At 53.3% G+C, this 26,779-nt stretch overlaps 1 protein-coding gene across 3 annotated transcripts in view; it reads right to left on the reverse strand.

Annotated features, from left to right (window-relative positions):
- Positions 1 to 1,484: 1,484 nt before the first annotated feature.
- Kif13b (kinesin family member 13B) overlaps positions 1,485 to 26,779 on the reverse strand; it is a 138,476-nt gene continuing 113,181 nt past the window's right edge. The window contains exons 36-40 of one of the 3 annotated variants that reach the window (XM_070016777.1): positions 24,419 to 24,530; positions 19,375 to 19,508; positions 10,365 to 10,427; positions 6,185 to 6,466; positions 1,485 to 2,812 (exon numbers count right to left, since the gene is read on the reverse strand). In XM_070016777.1, the coding sequence (XP_069872878.1) occupies positions 2,621 to 2,812; positions 6,185 to 6,466; positions 10,365 to 10,427; positions 19,375 to 19,508; positions 24,419 to 24,530 (783 nt within the window). In that variant the 3' untranslated portion in view covers positions 1,485 to 2,620. Of the gene's footprint in view, positions 2,813 to 5,928; positions 6,467 to 10,364; positions 10,428 to 19,374; positions 19,509 to 24,418; positions 24,531 to 26,779 lie in introns of all 3 variants that reach the window. The other 2 variants (XM_070016775.1, XM_070016776.1) reach the window with 2 other exon arrangements.

The following is a 26,779-nucleotide window of genomic DNA, read 5'->3' on the forward strand; positions in this document are numbered from 1 at the left end:
TGGAAGCTGTGGCCATTGGTGAGAGGCACGTACGGTACAGAAGGACAGTGGCTGAGCTCAGCACAGCATACAAACGATCCAAGTCTTTACAGTTCATGACAGTCTTTGAGTGTTTTTAAACATTTGATAATCCTGGAACCAAAGCACTTGTCTGTGAAGTTCTCCTTCCCTCAGCCCGCTCCGAGCGGCTGTCCCGAGGCTCCCGTGTCGGGGCACCGCGTGCCGCGGGACGCCTGGGATGGACGCGCCGGGCTGGCCACGCGGGAGCCGGAGCCGCTCACGGCAGGCAGCAGGGACGCGGAGCCGCGCCGGAGCGGCCGGCCAGGCGGGCCCGGCTGCACCCAGGGCCCCTCAGTCCCGCACCCAGCACCTGGCCAGCTGGTCCGGGGTCAGGTCCACGGCAGTCGCCGGCCCCTCAGCCCTCCTGCGCGCTCTGGGCGCCTGGAATCAATCGCCACTGCAGCCACCCTCTGCCCTCTCCGACCTCTGGGTGACCATCTTGGACGCGGTCACAGGTTAGTGTCGGTCTGCGCGCACCGGAGAGCGGCAGGAACGACGCCGGGCCGGGGGAAGGGGTCCCCGCGGAGGCCGGGCCGGCCGCGCCCCTGAGAACCGGAGTCAGCCCGGGGAACACCAGCGGGACAAGCTCCCCACTCCCGCCATCCCCCGACCCACAGCCACGCTGGGCCACGGGACGTGGGGGGGGGGCGGAGGGGGCCGGAGGGAGGCCGGCCGGGGCGCCCGCATCCCGCACCTCAGCCCCAGGCCACGGGACAGCTGCACGGCCCACGCGTGTGCCTGGGCATCCTGGGCTCCGGAGCTCCGGGTGCGCGGGGCTAGGGGACCCCAGAGGCCAGGCCTGAGGGGTGAGGGCTGGATAAAGGGAGAGGGGGGTCCCCGAAGCCGCCAGACGGAGAGGAGCCGGGCAAGGCGAGCCTGAGCGGAGCGGGCGGCCCCGGCGTGGCATCCGGGTTACCGGGCCGAGCGCCTCGGGCCTGCAGCACCGCCCCCCACACACACACACAGCACGCGGCCTCGCCGCCCTCGGGGCCCGGGCCTCCTGCTGGAAAACCTCCGCGCTGGGCCGCGATGCCGCGATGCCCATCCGGAGCTTTGGTGCGTGGGCCCGGGAGGGGAGCGAGGCAGAAGCGAGCCCCGGCTCGGCGACACACGCTCCCAGTCGCCAAAATTCGGGGAAGATGAGAACCGAGCCGGGCCTCCCTGGCCGCCCCGGGACCTCCCTGCGGCCCTGGGTCGGGAGGCGCGGGGTCCCCCGGCCGAGGCCACACCTGCAGGGGCCGTGGGCACCGCGGTACCACGCCTGCGCCAGCCTCTGGCCAGGGCGGGCAGCGCGGCCACGCTGGGGCGCATGCGCATGCCGGGCTCCGGCACCCAGCGCGCCCGAGCAGAGGCCGGGAAGGCCACAGGGTCCGACAAGGCCTACGGCGAGCTGTCCCCACCCCCACCGCAGCCCCCTCCCCACCCCGAGCCAGGGAGCCTGGTCTGCTCCTCAAAGGGCGCGGGCGCCCCGAGCAGCAGGCCCGCAACCATGCCCGCTGGACGTCGTTAGGTTAAATGCGAGGGCACACGCGAGCCAGGAAAGGACGGGGCAGATTCCGGCCCAGGGATCACAGGGCGCGGGGGGAAAGGGTGGCGGAGCAGGGCGGCGCCCCTGCCGGCCCGGCCCGCCCTGCCCTGCCGGACCCCGGGCCCCCTGCCCTGCCCTGCCCGCCCTGCCTGACCCCGGGCCCCTGCCAGCCCGGCCCCGGCCTACCCTGACCTGCCCGCCCGCTCACAGGCCGTGGGGGCGGCTGCCTGAGGAGAAAGGCGCGGCTCCAGAGACTGTCAGGGCCTTGGTCCCCCAAAGCACAGCTGCACCCAGGAAGGCAGCCGCCTGGGGTCGGGGAGCCCGCGGGGGAGGGCGGGGGGGGGAGCCCGCATGTGGGGAGGGCAGGGGGGAGCCGGGGGGGGGCAGGGGGGGGAGCCCGCGGGGGGGAGGGCAGGGGGGGAGCCCGCGGGGGGGGGGGGGGGAGGGCAGGGCTGGGGCCCAGACATCCCGCGCAGGGCGGGGACGATTGTGGTCGCAAGTGGCATCAGCTTTTGAAAAATAAATAGAAATAAATATATTCCAAGCACCCTGGTCAGGGAAAATGGCAGAAAGATGGACCACGCCAGGCCCGGCACAGGGCGGCCGGCTGGTTAGGAAGGCACGCGTTAGAGGAAGCGTTTAGAGGCAGCGAGGTCCACAGCGCAGACGGAAGGCCGGGCCTGTGCGCGGCGGGGGCAGCGGGGCCGGTCCCCGGCCGATCCCCGGTCCGGTCCCGACCTGTTCCCCCTCCAGGAACTTCCGGCCCCTCCCCGACGCGGCCCTGCGTGGGCCTCGGCCGCCACCGTAGAAGAAAGTTAGTTTCCAGGGACCCAGGGAGGACGGGCGCGAGCGGTCACCGGCCGGGCGGTGTGCCAAAGGCCTTCCTGGCCTCGCTCCCGGGTGGGCCCGGGCGCCCTGCGGCCGGAGGGCCCGGCTCTCTGGCAGTGGCACCACCTGGACGTGCGGCTCAGCTGGCCCAGGACTTGCGGTTTTCAGGGTTCTTGGGCCTGTCCACCTTGGCCAGGGCAGCAGTCAGCGAGGCCAGGTTGGTGGTGGAGCCCGAGAGGGTGGCACTCCGGCGGGCCTCAGGGGCGCCCGGAGGCCGGGAGCTGCGCCTGCGCCCAGCGCCCGGGGCCCTGCGGACTCGGCTGGGCCGCACCAGCAGCCCGTAGCCCGGGTTGCACTTGAAATACTGCTTCCCGCCGACCGAGCCGTCATGCTTTCCTGCAGGGAAGGGAGGAGAGGACAGCATCAAGGAGGGCCGCGCGTGCGCGTGCGCCGCTCCCCACATCCATCGGCACCCCCCACACCCATCGACACCCCCCACACCCATCGACACCCCCCACACCCATCGGCACCCCCCACACCCATCGACACCCCCCACACCCATTGGCACCCCCCACACTCATCGACACCCCCCACACCCATCGAGACACCCCCCACACCCATCGGCACCCCCCAAACCCCGCGGCAAATCCGTCCGGGTGCAGGTGAGCGCACCAGAGGCCCAGGACTGGTGGCCCCATTTGGGAGGTGACAGATGGGGGGTGAACACAGCAGGCCACCCGGGGGCGGGGCTGGCTCGTGTGCACGCGCAGCTCCCGCCTTGCGCGTGCAAATGCGGAGACAGGGTGCGGCTGGCAGAGTCACTTTTCCTGACAGCAGCCAGGCCCACGCCGCGCCGCGCCAGCCACCATCCCGGTGCAAAGGCGAAGGGGGTGCTGCGGGCGCAGACAGCGCCACCCGGCGCCCGGGGCGACAGGGGACAAGATCTAGAAGCACAAGTTCTCCGTGCATCTGCGCAGAGGCCCCAGTGACGTCTCTGCCCCGCGCCCCCACCCCCCCGGGCCTCCAGCATGGCCGAAGCCCACTTTCCCAGCCCTCCAGTCCTTCATGCTGTCTGGACACTCCACCTCCCGCTTCTCTCTCAGCTGCAGTCTGAGCTGTGGAGGCCCCACACCATGCAGGCCCCGGTTCAGACCCCAGCCCAGCCCTCCACGCATCCCACATGGCTGTCCGCACCTCAGGTCCGCCTGGGCGCAGTCCCTCCCAAGTGCCCCTGGGCCTGTCCACCTCCACTACCAGCGCTTCCTCTGGCCTGTTCTCATGGGCGCTCCTCCCCTCTGTCCTTTCTTCTCTGACTGGACTACAGCTCTGCATGCCCATGGCCAGCGCCGGGCCGGCCCGGGTCCTCTCCAGCCTGACGAGCTGAGACGTGCCCTGGACAGGCTTCCTGCACACTCGCTCTCCATATTCTGTTCTCTAAGACGTGCTAGGCTCCCACCCTCCAATGCTTTCTGCCTGGAGCTACACTCGCTGGCAGGACAGCGCCCCGGGAGCCTGCGGGCGCACCCTCCAGACAGCCCCTCGGGCTCACATGGACATGGTGGCCGGGATTCAGCCCTGCCCAACCTGTGCAGTGTTCACACCCATACACGGCATGCAGGGTGTTCCCGCCCCCCTCCTCTATCCCCTTGGCACATTATGTCCCCAGGAGGTGGCAGGAGTGCTGGGTTTGAACTCAGGGCCCTGCTCTTGATAGGTACCCACCACTACACCCACACTTGCACCCCACATTTTATGTGCGTCATATTACTCAGAGGGTTATTTGGGGGGGGGGTAGTCCTGGGGCTTCAAGTCAAGGCCTAGGCACTGTCCCTGAGCTTCTTTTGCTCAAGACTAGCACTCTACTCCTTGAGCCACAGCTTTTTGGCTTTTTCTGTGTATGTGGTACTGAGGACTGGAACCCAGGGCTTCATGCATGCTAGGCAAGCAGTCCACCTCTAAGCCACCTTCCCAGCCCTGCCCTCCAAATTTTATGTGCATGTTTGTTTACTATTTTACCCCTTTAAAATAAAAGTTCAACTTAGATAAATGAGACTCTTTCATTCAACAAAATATCTTTGGAATCTAGACTATAAATGAGAACATGTTGTGTGCTGAGTTTTATGTCTTGTTGGGATGAATTACTCACTAATCTCCCTTTAAATCTTCTGAGTATAGATTGGCCTCAAACTCGAGACCTCAGACTCAATGCCCAGACCTTTTAATTCCTCCACTCATCTGCAGACACAAACGCCTTCTGAATTTCCCTTTACACGTCAGGAGAAATGGCCTTAATTTCTTTTCCAGTCTATGCTACATTAATCTTCTAGAACTACTTCCAATGCAAGCTATTCCCTGCCAAATTATTTTCAAAAGCAGAGAGTGACTTCACAGCGCAGCACAAAGCCTGGTGACGCAGGCGACAAAGCAGTCACCCTTGGAACTTGTCTGCAGCCAGTGGGGGGCCTGGCCAGCCTCGGGTCGGTGACACAAGCCAGGCTCAGGCCCAATGGTACACCCCAAAAGAGCTCAGCTCCAGCCCCCCACCGAGCCTGGCAGGCGTGGCCAGGCTGCCCCGCGGGAAGCCTGGCACTTTGACCTCAACTTGGAGGCCGAGCTCCTGCAGTGCCGTGTCCGGATGAGGACGCCCCGTGCCACAAGCACCCTGCCCGGCCCTGCACAGACCTGGAAGACTTGGGGCAAGTCCCGGCCCTCTCTCATGGCTGGGAGAAAGGTGAATGGTGAGGGCACTCCAATAACACGCCTCAAAATGATCAACACCGCATCTGCTCAGGAGACTGGCCACCGCACATATAACCTTCTGCAAATTCATCACCAAAAAGCCAGTGGACTTGTGGCTCAAAGCGGTAGAGAGCTAGCCTAGAGAAAAATCAGCCCAGGGACAGCACTCAGGCCCTGAGTTCAAGCCCTAGGATTGCAATAAAGTATTAGAAAACTGGAAGTGGCGCTGTGGCTCAAGTGGTAGAGCGCTCGCCTTGAGCTGAAGAGCTGAGGGACAGTGCCCAGGCCCAGAGTTCAAGACCCACGACCGACCAAAAAAAAAAAAAAGAAAGAAAGAAAAAAAGAAAACTGGAATGTTTGTTTTTGAAAGCTAGGCCAGCGATGTGGCTTGTAGTCCTAGCTACTTGGGAGGCAGAGACAGGAAATTTGCTGGAGCCCAGGAGCTCAAACGGCCCGGGCAGCCTAAGATTTCCTGAAAATGCTGTTAAAGCCACCCCAAATCCAGAGCACCCCAAATTCAGAAACTGTCTCCTGAGAGCTGGGCACTGGTGGCTCACGCCTGTCATCCCAGCTACTCAGGAGGCTGACATCTGAGGATGGCGGTTCAAAGCCAGCCCGGGCAGGAAAGTCTGTGTGGCTCATCTCCAATAAACACTGGCAGTGGGGCTGTGGCTCGTGGTGGGGCGCTCCCCTCGAGCCCGGAGGCTGGGGACAGCGCCCAGGCCCCGAGTTCAGGCCCCAGGACCTGGGGAGGCCGTGGCGATGATTCCTACCTGACGGCAGGTCCAGCTCCACGCCGACCCAGGTGCCCTCCTGGAAGTCGGTGGGCCCGACATAGCGCACGGTGCCCGTCTTGTTGGCGCCCACGACCACGTGCTCGCCCTCTCGGAGCCAGTCGGGGAGCTCGCCGGCCTCCTCGGAGTCGGAGCCCGCCTCGGGCCTCCCTGGGCCGGGCGCCTCGGGGGCCGGGGCCTCCCCGGGCCCGCCGCCCAGCATGCGGGAGAAAGACTTCAGCTCCGAGGTCCGCACCTTCTGGATCCTGAACGGGGAAGCGGGGGGCGCCGGGGGGCTCTGCCCGGGCGGCGTCGGGGCGGGCTCGGCGGCGGGGGCGGCGGGGCCCGGGGCCGGGGCGGGGGCCGGGGCGTCGGGCCCCAGCGCGTCCGACAGGGTGGCGGTGGACACGCTGTGGGAGAAGTAGCCGCTGGAGGCCTCGCTCAGCGGGCTGGGGGGGCCGTCGGCGGCCTCGGCGGCGGGGGCGGCGGGCGCCGGGGCCTCCACGGCCGCGCTGGGCCCCGGGCTGCCTCGCTGGGCCTAGGGCGGGAAGGAAGGAAGGAAAGCGCGGCTGACAATGGCGGCCCGACTTGAGGTCTGGGGCCAGGATGGCGGCCGGGCTCCGGGCCCACCCGGGAGCTGCTGACCCGAGGCCCTGCCGGCAGCGGGTCCACCCCTGAATGACACACTCGCGCCGGCCAGGCCGGGGCGGGCGGCACGGAGGCCAGGCCGGGGCGGGCGGCACGGAGGCCAGGCCAGGCGGGGGCAGGCCGGGGCGGGCGGCACGGAGGCCAGGCCGGGGCGGGCGGCACGGAGGCCAGGCCAGGCGGGGGCAGGCCGGGGCGGGCGGCACGGAGGCCAGGCCGGGGCGGGCGGCACGGAGGCCAGGCCAGGCGGGGGCAGGCCGGGGCGGGCGGCACGGAGGCCAGGCCAGGCGGGGGCAGGCCGGGGCGGGCGGCACGGAGGCCAGGCCGGGGCAGGCCGGGGCGGGCGGCACGGAGGCCCCCATCCCGCGGGGAGGCGAAGAGGATCCCGGCCTAGGGAGCGCTGCTCCAGCAAGGGCTCTGAGAGTTCTAGAAGGCCGGCAGCCCGAGCTGGGCCCAGGCTGAGTCAGGGCCGGTCACTGCCCTGACCGTCCTTCCGGAGGCCGGGTCGGGGCTGGGCGCCCCTGGTCTGGGACACTGCAGTCAGGAAGCCCGCATGGCGGGCAGAGGACAGACAGGTGAGGCCAAGCTCTCCAAGGGGATGGTGGGGAGGGGGGGGGGCTGTGTGGAGGTGTGGTGTGCACAGGCAGGGGGAGGGGAGGGGGAGCATTGTGGAGGTGTGCACAGGGAGGGGGAGGGGGCCACATGTGGAGGTGTGCACAGGGAGGGGGAGGGGAGGGGAGCACTGTGGAGGTGTGCACAGGCAGGGGGAGGGGGAGGGGAGCACGTGTGGAGGTGTGCACAGGCAGGGGGAGGGGAGCACTGTGGAGGTGTGCACAGGCAGGGGGAGGGGGCCACATGTGGAGGTGTGCACAGGGAGGGGGAGGGGAGGGGGCCACATGTGGAGGTGTGCACAGGGAGGGGGAGGGGAGGGGGCCACATGTGGAGGTGTGCACAGGCAGGGGGAGGGGAGCACTGTGGAGGTGTGCACAGGCAGGGGGATGGGGAGGGGGCCACATGTGGAGGTGTGCACAGGCAGGGGGAGGGGAGCACGTGTGGAGGTGTGCACAGGCAGGGGGAGGGGAGGGGGAGCACGTGTGGAGGTGTGCACAGGCAGGGGGAGGGGGAGGGGGCCACGTGTGGAGGTGTGCACAGGCAGGGGGAGGGGAGGGGGAGCACGTGTGGAGGTGTGCACAGGCAGGGGGAGGGGAGCACTGTGGAGGTGTGCACAGGCAGGGGGAGGGGAGGGGAGCACTGGAGGTGTGCACAGGCAGGGGGAGGGGGAGGGGAGCACGTGTGGAGGTGTGCACAGGCAGGGGGAGGGGGAGGGGAGCACTGTGGAGGTGTGCACAGGCAGGGGGATGGGGAGGGGGCCACATGTGGAGGTGTGCACAGGCAGGGGGAGGGGAGGGGGAGCACGTGTGGAGGTGTGCACAGGCAGGGGGAGGGGAGGGGGAGCACGTGTGGAGGTGTGCACAGGCAGGGGGAGGGGGAGGGGAGCACGTGTGGAGGTGTGCACAGGCAGGGGGAGGAGAGGGGGCCACATGTGGAGGTGTGCACAGGCAGGGGGAGGGGAGGGGGCCACATGTGGAGGTGTGCACAGGCAGGGGGAGGGGGAGGGGAGCACGTGTGGAGGTGTGCACAGGCAGGGGGAGGGGAGCACTGTGGAGGTGTGCACAGGCAGGGGGATGGGGAGGGGGCCACATGTGGAGGTGTGCACAGGCAGGGGGAGGGGAGGGGGAGCACTGTGGAGGTGTGCACAGGCAGGGGGAGGGGAGGGGGCCACATGTGGAGGTGTGCACAGGCAGGGGGAGGGGAGGGGGAGCACTGTGGAGGTGTGCACAGGCAGGGGGAGGGGAGGGGGCCACATGTGGAGGTGTGCACAGGCAGGGGGAGGGGAGCACGTGTGGAGGTGTGCACAGGCAGGGGGAGGGGGAGGGGAGCACGTGTGGAGGTGTGCACAGGCAGGGGGAGGAGAGGGGGCCACATGTGGAGGTGTGCACAGGCAGGGGGAGGGGGCCACATGTGGAGGTGTGCACAGGCAGGGGGAGGGGGAGGGGAGCACGTGTGGAGGTGTGCACAGGCAGGGGGAGGGGAGCACTGTGGAGGTGTGCACAGGCAGGGGGAGGGGAGGGGAGCACGTGTGGAGGTGTGCACAGGCAGGGGGAGGCCCTTGCTGTGAGGGACGGGGAGAGGGATGGGGAATGGGAGATTAGGCAGGAGGTAAAGGGGCTGCTCAGGAAAAGAAGTATGTTTCCCAATATTTACAGAAAAATTATTTATATTCCAGGAATGGTCATTTTCCATTTGAAATACAGGATTTATTTGAACTGGGAAACAGCTGAGATCTATAAGTCTCTTACAGTTACTTGGCTTAACTCAGCGGTTTGATAAATCATGCGTTTTTCCCGGGAACTGTCATTTATATTCCTGTTTCCAGAGGCCTCTATCCCCCACAAGGCAACTTTCAAGGGATGAAAGTAACGGCACCTCTTGAGATTAACAGCCCATTTTTGTGATGGATGTTTGGGATGCAAAATTTATTCAATCCAATAGATCAATAACTGTCAACAGCATAAATAAGAGATTAGGCAACCCTTCAATCATTTTTCTTTAGCCACTTGAACCTGTTTTATTTGTTCTTTCCTATCTTAGTTTTTAGGGTAACTGACCATGAGGGGAAGCACACACAAAGCAAGACTGGGAAGCAACTACGGCCCTGACCTTTTCTCCTCTTCTGCCCTTGGCTGCTCAGAGCCGGGAAAGGAAGAGGCTGGAGCTCTGGCTTTTATGGTGCTATGTCTTCTCTGGAGTCACTGGTGGGCAGGCAGGATGGGCTAAGGCTCTGTACAGTGAGGAGACCACAGATGGCAGAAGCCTGGGCTGCCGCAGCCTCAGCCACTACCAAAGGCCTGAGCTGGAGTTGACGGGGCAGTGGAAACCTGGCTGGCATCAGTGAGTTTTGGCCTCGTCATTAAAAAAGACCATTCTAGGGTTAGAGTGTCTCAGGCCACAGACACACCTAGAAAGCAAAAAGCCCTGAGCTCAAATGAGAGGAGAGAGGAGAGAGACTTGCAGGAAAGTCCAGAGCTGAGGAGGTCACCGAGTTTACAGGGCCTCAGGAAGACCTGCTGGATGCCCAAGCAGTCTCTGCAGAATGAGAGGTGAGCTCCTGGGGAAGAAGACGCCCAGCCCAGACCACAAGGACGCCGCGAGGACACCAGAGCGAAAGGACGCTCTAGAAAGGAGGGAATGCCTATAGGTGTGATGTTCTTTCAAATTACTGAGGCTTTTTGCTGTTACGTTTTAATAAATAAAATTTCCCTATGAAGATACAGCATCGCCTAAGAGAATGGAGGCACAGTGGGAGCAAACAGATTTGCTATTCATAAGACGAGAAGTGCCTTTTGATCGGCGGGGGATCATAAGAGACTATTTTCTCCCAGCTTAGCATTAGTCTTTTCACGCTGATACCATGAATCAGAATGAAATGTAAAACTGAGAATTAAGCAAACACTTAGAAGAAGGAGATTGTTCTGTTTATAGAACTCCCCTCTGCCTAGCAGTGGGCTACTAAAGCGCAGACTACATTAGCAGTCAAGCACCTCAAAGGTTAGCAATCATATGATTAACAGGTTGAAAATAGCCAAGTGTAACAAGGAGAATGTACAGGAGGAAGACAGTGACCTACATTGCAGTTCATTAGCAGCTTGGGAGCCGGGAGGGAAAGAAGTGCAGGTGAAAGAGCCAGTGCTAGGGCCACCGCAGAGGGTGGGGCACCCCCCGTGACTCACCTCGTCCATCCTGGTGGCCCGGGGATCTGGGGAGGCAGACTGCACCAGGACTCGCGGCATGGGCTGAGGAGACAAGTGGCCAGGTGAGGGACCCAGGGAGCACGGAGACATCCACGCAGGTTTGTACTGGGCAGACAAGCATGGGCAGGATGCCACCACGTTCCCAACTCTCGAGAACTCCAACCCACCCCTGCCAGTCAGAAGGCAGGTGCCAGGGCTCCACACCACACACTGAGCAAGGAACCCAGCAGGGCTCGCTCCCGGCCAGGGAGCTGCACACGTCACTGACACACGTGGAGTGCGCCCATCGCAGACACACTGACCAAGAGCTCTACTGGGTGCAAGGACAGACGCCTGCCTGGAGGAGGAGTGGGGACAGGAAGGATCAGGAAGAAGAGATGAGGAAGATCCAGAAAGGAAGCAGAAAGGCCATCTTGCGGCTGGGCGCAGCTGAGATGCAGTCGAGGCAACGTGCTTCCCGGGAGTGGGAGGGAAGGAGGCTGGCGGCTGTGCTAAGGGACAGAGCCAGTGAGGGTGGTCCCAGCTGTCCAGGAAGAACGTAACTAGGGAGCAAGAAGTCATCAGCTTCCAGAGCAAACAAAGCAGAATATGGATGAAAACCAGAAAGCCTGGCAGGGGAATGCAATGCAAACTGATTGGAATAGTGGAAGTCCATGGAGTTAACACAGTCACGAGATTCCCAGCATGGCGCTAGAGCATGAATGAACGGATGGAAGCAGCGTCCCGGACACATCCTCCTCGGTGTTCACCGAGGGAAAACCACAGGAGCTAGAGCAGGGAATAGGAAGTCAGAAAAAGGAGCAGAAAGCCGAAATTCATTTTGTTGTCGCTGGGTTTAAACAGGGTCAGATTCAGATCAGACGACTGGACTGTCTGGAAGAAGCGGGAAAGCTGCCCTTCCTACCTCAGCAGCTCACTGACTCGAGTTCCTCCCAGGTCCTGTTCTGACGCTCCATGAAGAAGCCCAGCACAGCCAGGGCCACCAGGCCTCCAAAGGTCCAGAGCCTCACACCTCGTACCATGCCCACACGGAGTTGGGAAGGCCCAGAGACGGCACGCTGTGCCGGGGAAAGGAGGGTATTAACCCAGTAACCAAAATGAAGGAACCCTTCATGAATCATGGAACAGGAGTGTCAAAGAGAGGATTCTGTGGAGAAAGCAATCACAAATGGAACCATCCGGAATACCTCCTGAGTGGAGCAACTGTATTTTGAGGCCAGCTAAAGCAGCATGGCGGTGTGAGGCATTGTGTATCTGCCACTGTACCTGGAGAACACAGTTCTTCTAGTGAGGAGAGCTGCAACCCCCCCTCCCATCCAGCCCTGGGCGTGGCTGTGTGACGTCACAGCCCCAAGCCACTAAGGAGGCAGTGATGAGGATGCTCTACAAGATGAAGCTTTAGGAAGGGGACGTGCCCACGTGCATGCGTGTGTGTGCATGCGTGTGTGCATGCACTCATGCATGCGGGGTTGGGGTGACTGGACCTTCCATGGCACTGGCTTCAAGTCCATCTGCCAAGTGCGCCGGAGCCTACACGGCACGCTTCTCCTTCACACAGAAAAGCACAAGTCTGCAAATGCTATTGTTTGCATGTGAATGCTTTTCCATATCCCTGTGCAGGTGTCGCCTCTATTTCAGGAGCTTGTAACATTTCACATTCTAAGTTCATTAATCCTGTGACACATCTGGTAACTATTAATAAAGTGATGCAAAGCGTTTTGCAGCTATAAATATTAGGGAGACGTCTCCTGAGGCAAGTGAGCGCAAGTGTAAGTGTCGACGTTTCACATGAAGACGCCAGTCTCCAGAGCCTTCACCCACTCTACTCCAATGCGCTCAGCCTGGGGTGGGTTCATGACAGAGAGGGAAGGACCATGGGCTTCCACGTCTACCACAGAGACAAGCAAGTGGGTGCACAACCAACTGGAATGTTTCAGGGAGGTGGTGTGGCGGTCACTACCATTTGTTAGCTATGGCTTTCACACAGCACAAGAATGCTGGGGAAGGGACGAGAATCTCCTCACTTGGCAAGGGGCTTTTCCGGAACCTCACCTGCCTACAAGAACAAACTCCTATGCCGCAGCACAAGGCTACACCTGCCCTGCCCATCGCTGGGCACCGTGACCCACCCCTGCCCGCACCGCCTTCCAGGCCCTGCCCACCAGGCCTCCAGGAACCCTGTGTTGGTGAGCCCCAGCTTTAGCGGGGCAGGTAACAGAAGAAGAGACATTGGTCAAAGGAAGCAATAATCACTTTCCTCCTCGAGAGATCGGGAGGATTGTGGCTAAAGGCTAGGTCAAGTGAAAAGTTAGTGAGACGCCATCTGAACAAACTGGGCATAATGGCATGTTCCTGGAATCCCAGCTAAGAGAGATATTACACATAAGGGAATTGTTTTCTGAGGCTGCCCCTAGGCAAAAAGGCAAGGCAAGACCCTGCCTCAAAAAAGGGCAAAGATGTGGCTCAAATGCACTGTGCCTGCCCACCAAGTGCAAAGCCCTCCGTTCAGATGCCCACACCAAATAGACTTTCCTCAACACTAAGCTTGCTTTTTTTGTGGCCAGTCCTGGGCCTTTAACTCTGGGCCTGGGCGCTGTCCCTGAGCTTCTTTTGCTCAAGGTTAGCGCTCTACCACTTGAGCCACAGCGCCACCTCTGACCTTTACTGCGATGAATTGGAGATAAGAGTCTCACAGACGTTCCTGCCCAGGCTGGCTTTGAACCATGAACCTCAGATCTCAGCCTCTGCGTAGCTAGGATTACAGGCGTGAGCCAGCAGCGCTCAGCAACACAAACTTTTCTAATGCATTATTTTCTTGTTTAAAATAAACTTTTCTGGGCTGAGGGTGTGGTTCAAATGGTAGTATGCCAGCCAGCAAGCTGAATGTGCCCAAGGCCTTAGGTTCAAAGCCCATGATCAAAAAACAAAACCAAAATAAACTCTTCAATGTCATTTTAATGATGTCTAAATTAATATAATCTTAAAATACAAACTAATGATTTAAATCCAAGTACAGAAAATGATTGTAATTATGATGGGGTTTGAACTCAGGGAATCTCAGAGGCTAGGCAGGCGCGCGAATGCTGAGCCATGCCTCTGGCCCTTTTTTGCTTGGTTAATTTTGAGACAGGCTCTCCCTTCCTGCCCAGATGCACACAAGGACCATGATCCACTTTAGGCATCCAGGATGAAAGACACGTGGCTTCACATAGTGCAAGAGTGCTGGGGAAAGGACTAGAATCTTCCACTGAGATGGCATCGCACAGACTTTTGCCCGAGCTGTCCTGGAATGGAAATTGTCCCTGTCGCGGTTTCCCACATAGCTGGCTGACAGGCCTCAGCCCTGAACGCCTGAAGCGCCATGCTCCAGAGCCCAGCCTCCCGGTGGCCAGGGCCATGGCACTATCCACGACCACCTAGCCTAGAACATTAATTTTACGACAAGAACTAGGATCTCATTTTCTTGATGCTAAGTGTGAACAACTTAAACAATAAAAGCAAGATGCAGTGCGTGCAACAAAACACTTGCTAATTTTCAAATGTTCTGATAAAAGTAGCACAAGATGGATGGAAATCCGTCATATATAATTACCAGAAGCTCAAGTCTCAGCAATAACCTAATCAATAGAAATGTTGCTTTGTTTTGTTTTTAAAGGTTATGCTTATCGCCTGGAAGGGAAAAGAGCAGGGGATGGCGGGTCAGGGACGTGGCTGAGAAAAGGCCCGCCAGACCAGCGTGGTGTAATGTGCGCAGTGGATCCCGGCCTGCCCAGGCCCTGCACCCCCCGTCAGCTTAGAAACAGAGTTTACATTCATAATATTGGAAACAAATCCAAAGGACCCATGACACGTGAAAACAGTAAAATTCAAATTCTGCAGTGTAAACCAAGTTTTACTAGGGCACACTCAGACTCACTAGCTTAATATCCTCTCTGGTGGTTCTGACTAAGATTGCCCATCCTGCCCATCCCCAAACAAGAGAGCAATCCTGTCTCTGGAGTGGAGAGTGCACATTGCCCACTCCAAGAGGTGACCAGCCACAGCAGCCACGCCCACCCTCTGCCGCACAGCGGGCGTCTGAGTGCTGGAGTCAATCGCTGATGCAATTCATCGTTTTTCAGATTGGCTGCTACGTTTGCCAACTTAGTATCTCTGGGTATAGGGCGAAGCTAGACAGCAAAATAATATTTTTGGAAACCTAGTAAGGTTAAGTCTCCCAACAGTGGCAAGAGCTGAAAATTCGTTATTAAAGGAACTGAGGTCCAAATTTAATTTTCTTTTCCTGTGGTACTGAAGTTTGAACTCAGGGCCTCACTCTGAGTAGGCAAAGATTCTATCACTTGTACCACTCCCCCAAGTCCTTTCTTTCTTCTTTTTCAGGGTGGTCTCCCGTTCTTCTCAGGGGCTGGTTAACATGCTCCTCCCTCAACATCTGACTTACTGGTTGAGATGGGGTTTCCCTCATTTTTTACCCACGCTGGCCTTCAACCACAGTCTTCCAGATCTCTGCATCCCAAGTAACTGAGATTAGAGATATGAACACTACCCTAGCCCAAATCCTCCTTTCACTCAGGTTGTTTTTCCTGATTCAAAGAGGGGGTAACAAGTTCGACATATAACTGTAATCCCTCTCTATATCACCTTAACAATAAAATTAAGTTTTTTTTTAAAGGAAGAAAGTATCTATACAAAACAATTTCCTTCCTACTAAGCAGCCAGGTTGCTAAGCAGATTAGCTACCAGATGTACAAATTGCTGATAGACACTTAAGTGATAAAGAAAAGTGTTTAAAACAGGAAGCTTACCCAGCCTCCGTTTTTTTTTTTTTTAAATCAAGAAAGCAAAGGCTTACTGCACAGGCCTGCTCAGACTTCTCTATTAATTCCTAACAAAGGAATGTAACATCTCACATTCTCATTTAGCCACTTGGTGCAGGCAATATGAAATCCCAGGGGAAATGCCCACCTGCATTCTCTCTTAAATAACCTGAATGATTAGGGAAGATGGTAGGCTCGAACATCTGCCTCGTTTTAGCTAGGTAAGGTGCTGCACTCGTATTCAAGAGGAAGGCATGCATTTACACAGCTCATTTCACCAAGGAAGACCAGACAGGGTACTGGGAAGAACACAGATTATGGTGTTCCCGCACTTCCTAGAAGAAAGTCATGTAAGGAAAGATGGCCGGCACAGGAGCATCTTCCCAACTGTGCCGACTCTGCCACGCCGAGGCTCTGCCGGCTCACTTGAGGCCCGCTGCAGCAGAAGGGCTGCCCTGTAGTGGACAGGGCCACCTACCCCAGTGCAGACACACACAGAAACTGAAACAGGCTGTGCTTTTGATGGTGGAAATTCAACCTGACCATTAACTTTAATTCCCCAGGTTAATCAATGATACCACTTGGGGGCCCAGACTTAAGCACATAAAGAGCTTCATCTGAGCACAGACTTCCAGATAGAGGGGGAAAAAACCTAGCATGCCAATTAATTCAATCTAACTAATTAGAGCGCAGGAAGTTCTTTCAATTATTTTTTTGTGCTGTCTGAGAAACACACTTGAATATGAGTGCAGATTTCATTAATTGCAGTTCATTATTTTCCAGATTCGTTTCTAAACTTGCATCAGAAGGTCAAAGACAGCAATTTTGTCAGCTGCCACCTCTTTCTGTGCAGTGTCTTTGCATTTCTGGAACTCAGACAGGAATTGATTACAAAAGAACTAATCTCATAAAAAACGAGAAATGTAAAGTCTTTATGACTATGCTTGAACCAAGACTTTGTAAGTTATGACAGTCGTTTCTCAAAGAAGAAAGTGTTAACTTCCAGCTTACAAGAGGAGGTCGAGGATCCTTTCCAATCCACCCGTACACAACCTAGGCCGGAGGAACAGCAGCCATGGACCTGAGATGCCAGCAGTCCCCAAGACCAGGCTCACCGTGGCTCACCTTTCCAGCAGTGTGACCCTCAAGGGAGGGCAGGAACTGAGCATTCCTTCAGAAAATGTCAAGGACACTCTGATTACAAGTGCCTCTGATAATAATCACTACCTCAGCTCACAACTTCTGCTTCCTCTCCTCCACCCTGTCTGCCAATGGAAATGTGAGGGGGCTGGGAGGGAGGACCCACCTCTCCTAAGCGCGTCCCTGGGCTGGTCACATTCCCCAAATGTCCTGCTTCTCAACACCAGAAGCGAGAGGAGCCCACGCTGTCCCTCCGCCATGGCTCGCACTCCACGCTCTCAGCCTCCTGCTCCTTCCCGTCCCGGTCTCCAACTCCGCACCGCGCCCCTGGAACCCTTCCTCTGTTCCGTCCTCTTGGACGTGGACTCCAACCCTTCCTCAGGAAGCACGTCTCTGAAATCACCCCCACTTAAGTCACTGGTTTCCAGAACAGTAGTGCAGTCCTCTAGGTGCCGTCTGATGGCACCACACAGAACCCAGGCGGGGAACGAGACTGAGACACACACAAAGGAAGTTATTTTAACTTCTTTCATGAGTGAGCATGGCTTTTGATGGTGAAGAAGGCCGGGGAAGGGGAGATGGAGAGGCATGCTGCCGCCCAGGCCCGTGGGTTTCGGGGCGCTCTCTCGTGCGCTTCCAAACCAGTTGGTTTGTGTTTTGATTGCAGGGCTGTTTCACATCATGAACCCCGAGTGCCGCTGCCATCTATTCACTTGTCAGCATCTCACGCAGCCCCAGATCACTGACAACAGTTCCTACACTCTAGACTTGATACAGATTCCTTTTAGGCAAATACACCAATTTGTCTTTCTCCCGATTCTACCTTTAATGTTGTTCTAAACATCTAAATTGATTGTGCTTATTTAATAATCGCCTGTGTGTGCCCTGGCTGCAAAGACAGGATCAAAACACAGAGGGAGCCTCGGGGTGTGTCTGTGCTAGTCTCTCTTGAGCTGCTTCTAAGCAGCATCCCATTAAATGCTTGCACAGAGTGAAGGCAAAGCCAGGCGGCCAGCGGGGCTGCCCAGCAGTGGTCATGGGGTTCACACTGGCCTAGGCCCGCTAGACAACTGACAGGAGGCTAAGAGGATAGGATCACTTTATCTCCCAGTCTCTTGGTAGGAAGGAAACATGGAGGAGATTTGGACCCCAAAAACATGCTGGAAGAAACTGCCCAGAAAAGGCCACTGGGAAGAATGACACACTATCCGGGAAACGAAGACACAGACAGCCTCAGACCTTCCACAGAGGGTACAATGCACAACTGAGATGCTTTAGTTCTACTATTGGAACTAAAGACCATGGTCACTAAGGCCAGCTTTAGGCTTGTATTTTGCTATACTTAGAAAGTATGAATGAGTGGGGTGTGGTAACACTGGCATCCTTGGAAGGGATTACAGAGTTCCAGGCCACCCAGGCTACATAGTAAGACCTACCTCACAGTATGAAATGAAGTGTGATCTAGTTGCACAAAGCCAGTTTCCCCACACGTGCTCAAAAATAAGTAGATTTGCACATGAATGAACAAAAATTGCTAACAAGTGTAACAGGTATTTCCATCGAACATCTCTTAACCCAAGTGTGACAAATCATACTTGTCCTTCCGTCTCAAGAGTTGTTCCTAATGCTGCTGGCCCCTCCTATCTAGAGCAGCAATCACTTCCTGCTAGAACAGTAAGTGTGTAAATTCTCATGTGCAAAAGCAGGTGCTTTGATCTGCTATGTCAAAACTGGAAATGGCCTTAGAGAATAATTGTACCTATTTACGGGGGCTGATTCAATAACATGTAAGGACTCCAATCTTCTTCACTGAATAACAACTGAAAAACAGTGGCTATCACACTTGAAGGTGAGCAAGAATGGCTTGCATGCTTACACACGCAGATGTAAGGGCTTCCCCTGGTGGGCTGCGGGTCACCAGGACAGGTTAACAGCGTTTTTTAAAACATGACCTTGGTAACTCAGATCGTGGGTCTTCGCTGTGAAACAATGACAGAGAAGTTCAGAAGAGTGCAGGGTATGATGACAACACTGGAAGCTCTGCCTGCCGGCTCCTGCCCCTCAGTAACTCCTGAGCGCTGTGCTGACTGCCTCCCGACACCGCGCCGACATTCCTAGAATCTCCACACTCAGTTCATCCTACATGTGTGTGCTATGTACAGACTGAAAATACCGTGTAACTGCACAGCAACTTCATAATAAATATCCCATCTCCCTTGAATATGCATTCAGAAACTTAGACAATTCTTGTAAATAGTTAAGTCTCAGAAAACACTGACCTGTTTCTGCAACTTGCATGCTTAAAAGACTGATATTAAAAGCCTTATTTGAACAACACACACTTTATGTGGTTTTAAATGAATATAAATAAATCCTCATTTATCATTTTCTGCTGAGTTAGCAGCAATATAAGGACAGAATTTCCATTTCCAACAGGGTTTCCACTCCACATTGCGTAAGAGAAGTTTCCTGATTGTCTAGAAAGCCCTTGAACATTTTCCCTAACACTTATTCTGGGGCTGGAAGTTTTGTTTTGTGCTTAAAGGAAAATAAGACACGTGACCATTTTAAAGTGAAAGAAGAGATTATCCACAGTCAAGCAAACAGTAAAGGAGCTTGAGAGGAAGGACGGTCATGATATAGAGTGTTTGAAAAGAGGAATGAAATCAAGAATTAAAAATAGAATTACATTTTCTACTTGGCAATACACAAACAACACTAAGTGCACTTCATAAATTTTACTATTGTTGCTCTAAGTGATATTACCATAAATCACATTAGTAGCGTACTTGGCATTTTTTAAAAGCAGAAAAGATGGAGTGTGTCAATAAGTTTAAACAGCTCGGTTATCTCTGAAGAGACGGAAGAGGAATTATCACAGCTTTCTCCGGGTTTGCAAGCCCAGCTCTGTGGCCCCCACTGAAGCTGGAGGTAGATGGAAAGTTTTCTCCAGCTTCAGAGCCATGTGCAGCAAAATTTCACCAGCAGTGCATCAGGAAAATGTTCCCTGGCGCTTCCTGGACGCTCCTTACCTGATGTGCAAGGGAGGACGACGGTTTGCCCCTTCTGTCATCTCGGACAGGAAAGAGAGACTTCAGCAGCTTTGGCATCTGAGGTACCAGGGACTTTACGGGACTCAGGTAGGAGGCTGCAAGGCCTCCACGTCCTGCAACAGAGGGAAAGGAGGACAAAAACGGTGACACGGATGCTCCAACTCCCTTTCCTGCACATCGGTCGCATTTCACCTGCAAGCAAATCTACCACATATTTTAAATGTCACAAATTAACTTTAAAAAGTAACTTTTAGAAAGCCAGTATTAGAAAAAAAAGTAGTATTTATATAGGCATCTTCACACTTAATGCTCTTTCTTCCACCAATCAAACAGCAATGCTTGGGGGGCTTTAAAAGTGTGCTAAGGTGAAATGTGCTTGTAAGTATCGGAAGGGTAACTTGTCCTTGGTTCTTGACAACAGCTGGTACAAGTGCCAAGCTCTGCTCCAGAACAGTGATCAGTAACATAGCGGCTTAGCTCTCTACACTTCAAGCTCTTTGTAGTCAGGAACTAGGTCTTACCCAACTCTGATTTTTCCTATTTTCTAAAGAAAGATGATGAGCAGGGTCTTTTAAAGGGTGGTATTATTTTTAAAAGACAGATGGTGTTATTATTAAAAGATTAAACAGGTTCTCTGTGCTGTGACATACCAAAGGCTAGGATCAAAGAGGCAGATATGTACACAACCAAAGATTCCTCCTCCCCTGGTTCACAGGAAATGGAATCCAAACAGATGACAAAGTACCATGTCCATGTAACACCTGGAAACAAGTAGCAAGTCACCCTAAGGAGGAAGGGTGTTCTCCCAGAGCAGAGGTGCACAGCCATGCTAGGACCCTGCTCCACACTAGGCCAGGACTCCAGACTTAGTGGCAATGAAGCTGGCAAATGGGCCAACTCGGCCTTGAGGTCTCTACATAATCACAGGAGCACTCACTCACTAAAAAGATAAAGCAAAGAGGGGCTTACAACAGAATTCAGAAAAGGCAAATGATTTATGAAAAGGTGAAAACAGGGAAGAGGAAAAATAAAAACAAAAAAGGGAAAGAAGCCGAAAGTAAGTTTAAGATAAAGAGCCAGAAGAAGATAATCATCTCTGAGAGAAAAAAATTACAATTAGAGCTCTATAAATAGTTAAACTACCATTGCAGCGTGAGGATGGCAGATAGTAGGAATGTAGGCAATAACCAGGCAAAGGCCGCAGGCATCACCAAAGGCAGTAGCTGAGCAAGAATGGAGGACAGGGATACTGTCTACATTTTTACATCTGATATTTGGAAAAGGGGTTTCCACAGTGAGAGCAAAATAATTTCAACACCTAAGAGAAATGGAGTCAGTCACTAAAAAACAATTGCTGGGGAAAAAATAATGTCAGATATAATTCATTGCAAGCCAAATGGAACCCAGAAGACTGGAGTGGAATGGCAAGATCCAACGAGAAGCAACACAAAGCAGCGAACATGTGCATCAAGTCAGCCTTGACTGCAACTAGAAACAAATTCAGGGAATTGAAAACTAGATGAGACCCCTGGAAAACAGTAATGTCATTCCTAATACTTATACAAGAAAAATGTCCACAAAAAGAGTAAGTTTTATTCACAGTAACCCCAAACTGGAAAACCAAAATGTCCATAGGCAGGAGAACTGAGTAAACATCAATAAATTCACTTGTAATGGTGAAATATTTTCTCAGTAATTAGAAGAATTACGGATGCTGAAATGAATACATAAGACATGCTTGTGCAAAGAAGTTAGACACAAAGTGACCTATATAACAAACTAAATCACAACACTGGCTGACCATGGTAGGTGGGAATTCACCGGAGTCCTATCCATGTACTGGCTGAGTAGGGTGTAAGTTACATGGATGGGTGTGAGGATATATGTGTGTACGCATGTGACAAAACTCACTAAATGAGTTGAAAAAATAAGAGTCAATAAAAATAGCAGTCCTTGTTTGACTTACAAGTTTTATAAAACTTGCTTTTTACATAAAAGGATGCAAAACAGGCATAGAGAGAGAATATCAGCAGAGAAAACTAGAAAAGCCTTGGCAAACAATACTTCTAGAACTGGAAAAACAATAGCTGAAGTGAAAAATTCCATGGATGTGCTCAACAGAGGAAATTATCCAACTAGAAGATACAAAAAAGGGCTGGGAAGTTGGCTCAGTGGTAGAGCGCTTGCCTTGCATGCATGAGGCCCTGGGTTCCATTCCTCAGCACCACGTAAGCAGATAAAAGCCGGAAATGGCACTGTGGCTCAAGTGGTAGAGCACCAGTCTTGAGCTGAACAGCTGAGGGACAGCGCCCAGGCCCAGAGTTCAGCCCCCACAACCAAAAAAAAAAAAAAAAAGATACAAGAAAAATATTTTTTTTTAAAAAGGGAGGAAAGAGAAAAAGAGACAATGAGGGAGGGAGGGAGGGAGAGAGGGAGGGAATTAAGTCAGTGGCGGTCCATTTTCAAGACAAGGCATCTGACACTGAGTGGGCAATGTAGAGGACTCTGTTTATACAATGACCTGAGCGCTCACTGACGATGATGAGTTCCTGAACCTGGAAGGCTCCTGGGCAACAGGGTAGGCAAACAGGACATCAGAAAAGGGCCAGCCAGAAGGGAAGTGTGGAGCACAGTGAAATGAGAAGCCAAGGTGAAAACTGTGTACCTGTCAGAAAGCACCTACTCAAGAAGACCTTCCTGCTCCAAGAGAGCAAAGGGGTGAGAACAACCAGCACCTGCTGAAACTCAACCAGTCCCAAGAAGCGCGTCTATTAACACACCCAACAGAAAATAAGGAAGCTTAAGCAATGTCTGGGAAGACTGAACACCCCAAGCACTCAGCCAACTTGAGGGATGGAAAACTGTACATTAGGGAATAAACTGCTTGCTGTAACCTCTCATGAAGTGCCTACACACCAGACACCCAACCTTGCAAGACCATCATTGAAGGAGGGAGGAGAGGGTTCAAGAAAACTGAGTAGTTCTCAACCATAAACAACCCATAAACAACTTACAGCTCCAAGATTAGTCAGTCCCAAGTGAGAGGGATACTAAGAGACAATACCCAAGTAGTTCATAGCCCAAAGACCAGAAGACACAGTGAAAACCAATAAACAACAAAGACATGCAACATGGTGGAGGTGACATAAAAGGTGGCTGAGTTCTCGGCAGAGACATGAAGCATCTGTGACATGTTGAAAAGCGAAAGCCAGCAATCCAGATCACTGGTGAAAACAGGTTGTTTAAAAAGGAAAAACAAACAAACCCCAAACCTAATCCCTGAACGCAAGAGACTCAAGAGAGGAGAGCATTCTCCTCTGTAAGAAACATGACAAGGAGATGTTTCTGGTTAAGGGAAATGTAATCGGATGAAAGAAGAGTCTGGGGAAGGCCTGAATAGAGCCAGAAACAATATAAGGAAAAAAATGTAACAAGTTCCACTTGTTCTGTATTTTCTTAATTTCCTTAAAAGATGAGTGGTTGTTCCAAACCAAAGAATAAGAGTGTAAAATGCATTTGATAACACCTAGAAGTTGAAATTTTAAAGACACTGTTTCCTGACATAATGAAGTTAAACAAGAAATAAAACACCACTTAGTGTGTGTGTGTATATATATACATATATATGTATATGTATGCATGCATAGAGAGAGAGAGAGGGAGGGAGAAAATTACCATGCTACTCAATAACCCATGGGTCAAAAAAAAATCAGAAGGAAATTTTAAGATATTTTGAATAATATTGGAAGCACATGACAAAAGGTCTGAAATGTGAAAAACAATTCTTAAAATCAAACCAACAGAAAATAATTAAGAAAAGTAAAGCCACAAGTTGGTTCTATAAGATTAATTCATTCTTGGGCTGGGAAGGTGGCTCAGTGGTAGAGCACTTGCCTTGTATGCCTGAGGCCCTGGGTTCGATTCCTCAGCACCACATAAGCAAAAAGAAAAAAAAAAGCCGGTAGGGGCGCTGTTGCTCAAGTGGTAGAGTGCTAGCCTTGAGCTGAAGAGCTGAGGAACAGCGCCCAGGCCCAGAGTTCAGGCCCCACGACCGGACCCAAAAATAAATTAAAAAAAAAAAAAAAAGTTGGTAAAAAAAGATTAATTCATTCTTTAAACTGCTACAAGTTATTCAGGGAAAAAAAATCATTGTCAGAATAAAAAGAAGGAACAATACAAGAGATCCTACAAATCTCAAAAGAAGTATAACACTATGCTATGCCATGTAATAATAATAAAGTTGAAATAGTTAATATTTTGAAAAACAACTTATGAAAGTTGACTCATAAGAAATGTAAAAATCTAAATAACTCAATATTTAAAAAAAAAAATTCAAGCCACAATCAAAAATCCTGCCAAAAAAGAAAAGTCAAGTTCAGAGGATTTCTGTCAAACATCAAGGAAATAGTAAAATACCAAGCATGCATAAAGTTTTCTAGAAGATAAAGAGAAACAGTTTCCATGTCATTTTATGATATAATCATATCAAAATCTCACAAAGATATAACATGGGAAAATAAAACATTACAGATGGATATCCATTACCAGACAAACACAAAGTATCAGCAAACGGAGTCAAGTAAGATTAACACACCAGGATGGAGTAGTATTTATCAGAGGGAGGCAGGATAGACTTGACATTGCAAACCCCAATTCATGGGGCTGGGAAGGTGGCTCAGTGGTAGAGCGCTTTACTTTGCATGCCTGAGGCCCTGGGTTCGATTCCTCAGTACCACATAAGCAAAAAGAAAAAAGCCGGAAGTGGCGCTGTGGCTCAAGTGGTAGAGTGCTAGCCTTGAGCTGAAGAGCTGAGGGATAGTGCCCAGGCCCAGAGTTCAGGCCCCACGACCGGACCAAAAAAAAAACAAACAAAAAAAACCTAATTCATGAAGCCACGGAAGGGACAGCTTTGGATGGATGTGAGTAGAAGAGTCATTTCCCAGCAGGAAATTGTGACTTAAACCTTTGTGAAAGATACTCTCATTTTGTGGTGGTGTGACTGACAGGTGAAAAGATAACTCACCTGGATCTGGAGAATGGTTATTCTGGGGACAATCAGAGAGAGCTGGGGGGGCCGGCGCTACTCCCCTGGAAACCACTGCTTGAGATACATCCTGCTGACTTTCCCACCGGCCCTATGAAGGACAGAATCAGTCACTGTTTCAAATTAATCCATTAACAACAACAGCAAGAACCACTGTAAAATATTCAAGGAGAAAGATTATTTTATATTACTAAAATATGATTCCCTTCAGAACCAAACAGTTGATGAATCTAAGTCCTCTTTCCTGCATGCCTGTCATCTTAGCACCGGTGTTAATTTCCCATAATAACAGGGCTCCCTCACTCAGGACTGTCCCTCCGCAACCCACTCTCCCAAGGCGCCATCCCAGCATGCTCTCTGCCACACTCTCTGGCCTCCTCAAAGAGATGCATTAGGATATTTCCTCTGAAGGAAGCGCTCCTGTCTGGGGATAACTCCCACCACAGGGCGACCTCTCCCCCCCCCCGCCCCCCGCACAGGTGTGGGCCTTTCTGCCCATCCACAGGAAATTCGTGGAAGCACAAATTCATGGACAGTACAGTGGGGAGCTTTACATTTATGTTCCCTTTGATCCTCTGATAATCACTCAGGGTTTGTCACAAGACTTTAATAACGGCACTTAATATAAGTTTCAGCTAGCATTCCACAGATGAATGACCCTAACTATTAACTCATGTTGTCTAGTCCAGATAAACTGCGGGCAAAGCAAAATGCAAACAGAGAGTCCCCACTGCTCTGAAGGGTTCTGATACATATTAAGAATCTATCTGCTTTTAGCAGCAACCTAAGTACTGATCATAAAATCAAAAAATCAATAAACCCTAAGTGATGTGGATCGTGTGCACCACCGACAATGCTGTTGTTCCCAGGGAACCGCTCGGCACTTGATAGCACTTTTAAAACTGCCTGGATGCTCAGCCCTGGCAGGAAGCCAAGAAAACAAAACAGACAGGGGGCACAGGATGGGGGCAGAGACTGAAATACCAAACTGCAGGAGCACTTGTGGGACTATGGATCATACAGTGATTTGCATGCTTTCACGTTCAGTGAATGTCCTTTGCACTCAAATCTAATTAGGCTCTGTGCGCCCTGGGACATCACAATCAGGTCCCTGAACAGCACTGAGGCAGCAAGCCTTGAGCTTCTCAGAGGAAGAGGAGGAGTGCTCTGATTAGTGCCTTGTGCACACAGGGTTGCTCCCAAGACAACGTATTTCACTGAATCTCTTGTTTTAGGTCATCTTCTTCCTTGTCTAGCAGCTGACACTGTCCCTAGGAAACGAAGCGGCTGGTTGGCAGTCAGCATCTGTGCTATTTCCACACAGACGGCTCCAGTGAAAATGGCGTGGGCTTCCCCTCTTTCCTAGAGCAATAGGGCTGAGTTTCAGAGGCATGGAGCCTAGTTGCCACTCCTCCACTCCATGTCACCCCCAAGACAGAACAGCCACAGTAACTCTTCCTAGCTCACCCCCAGATGTTCCAGGTGAGAAAAACTAGAGTTAGCTGAGACTTAGATGCTGCCCAGCCACACAGTGGGCCTGTGAGACAGCGTGACTCACAGGGCCACCCAGCCACCTTCACAGCTATAACAGCGTGAGGGACCACAGGCCACCCGTTTCTAGTATTTAGGACTGTTTAGGACAGGTCTCAGAATGCTCTGAGTAGCGCAGGCCCTGCTTCTGAAGGAAGAACAGATGTGATGGTCATGAGAACATGACACCTTCTCCCTCCGGCTGGTGCCCGAGCTCAGGGAGACACCTGACAGAGCGTCACTATTCACCATCTCCTTTTCTAGCACTGTGTGCTCTCCTCTGCCCCTCCCTCCCTCCCCATCCCACTTCTTCAGTACCAGGACTTGACCTCAGGACCTTGGGTTCTTGCTCAGCTTTCTTGATCATGGCTGGTACTCTACCACTTCAGCCATGCCTCAAGTGATGATTTCAGATAATTTTGATGATGTGATGACTTCAGACAATCTCTTGCACTTTTCTACCTAGGCTGGCTTCAAACTTCCATCCTTCAGATCCTTGTCTCCTTAGTGGCTAGACTACAAGCAGAGTCACAGCTATGCACATAATTCTTTTTTTTTTTTTTTATTAGTCGTGGGGTTTGAACTCTGGGCCTGAGGGCTGTCCCTCAGCTCTTCAGCTCAAGGCTAGCACTCTACCACTGGAGCTACAGTGCCACTTCTGGTTTTCTGGTGGTTTATTGGAGATAAGAGTTTCACTGACTTTCCTGCCTGGGCTAGCTTTGAACCTCGATCCTCAGATCTCAGCCTCCTGAGTAGCTAAGATTACAGGCGTGAGCCACTGGTGCCCGCTTATGCACATACTTCTTTTGT

The sequence above is a fragment of the Dipodomys merriami genome, unplaced genomic scaffold (genome assembly GCF_024711535.1).
Source record: "Dipodomys merriami isolate MVZ:Mamm:240054 unplaced genomic scaffold, mDipMer1.0.p SCAF_12, whole genome shotgun sequence".
In the NCBI taxonomy this organism is placed as follows: domain Eukaryota; kingdom Metazoa; phylum Chordata; class Mammalia; order Rodentia; family Heteromyidae; genus Dipodomys; species Dipodomys merriami.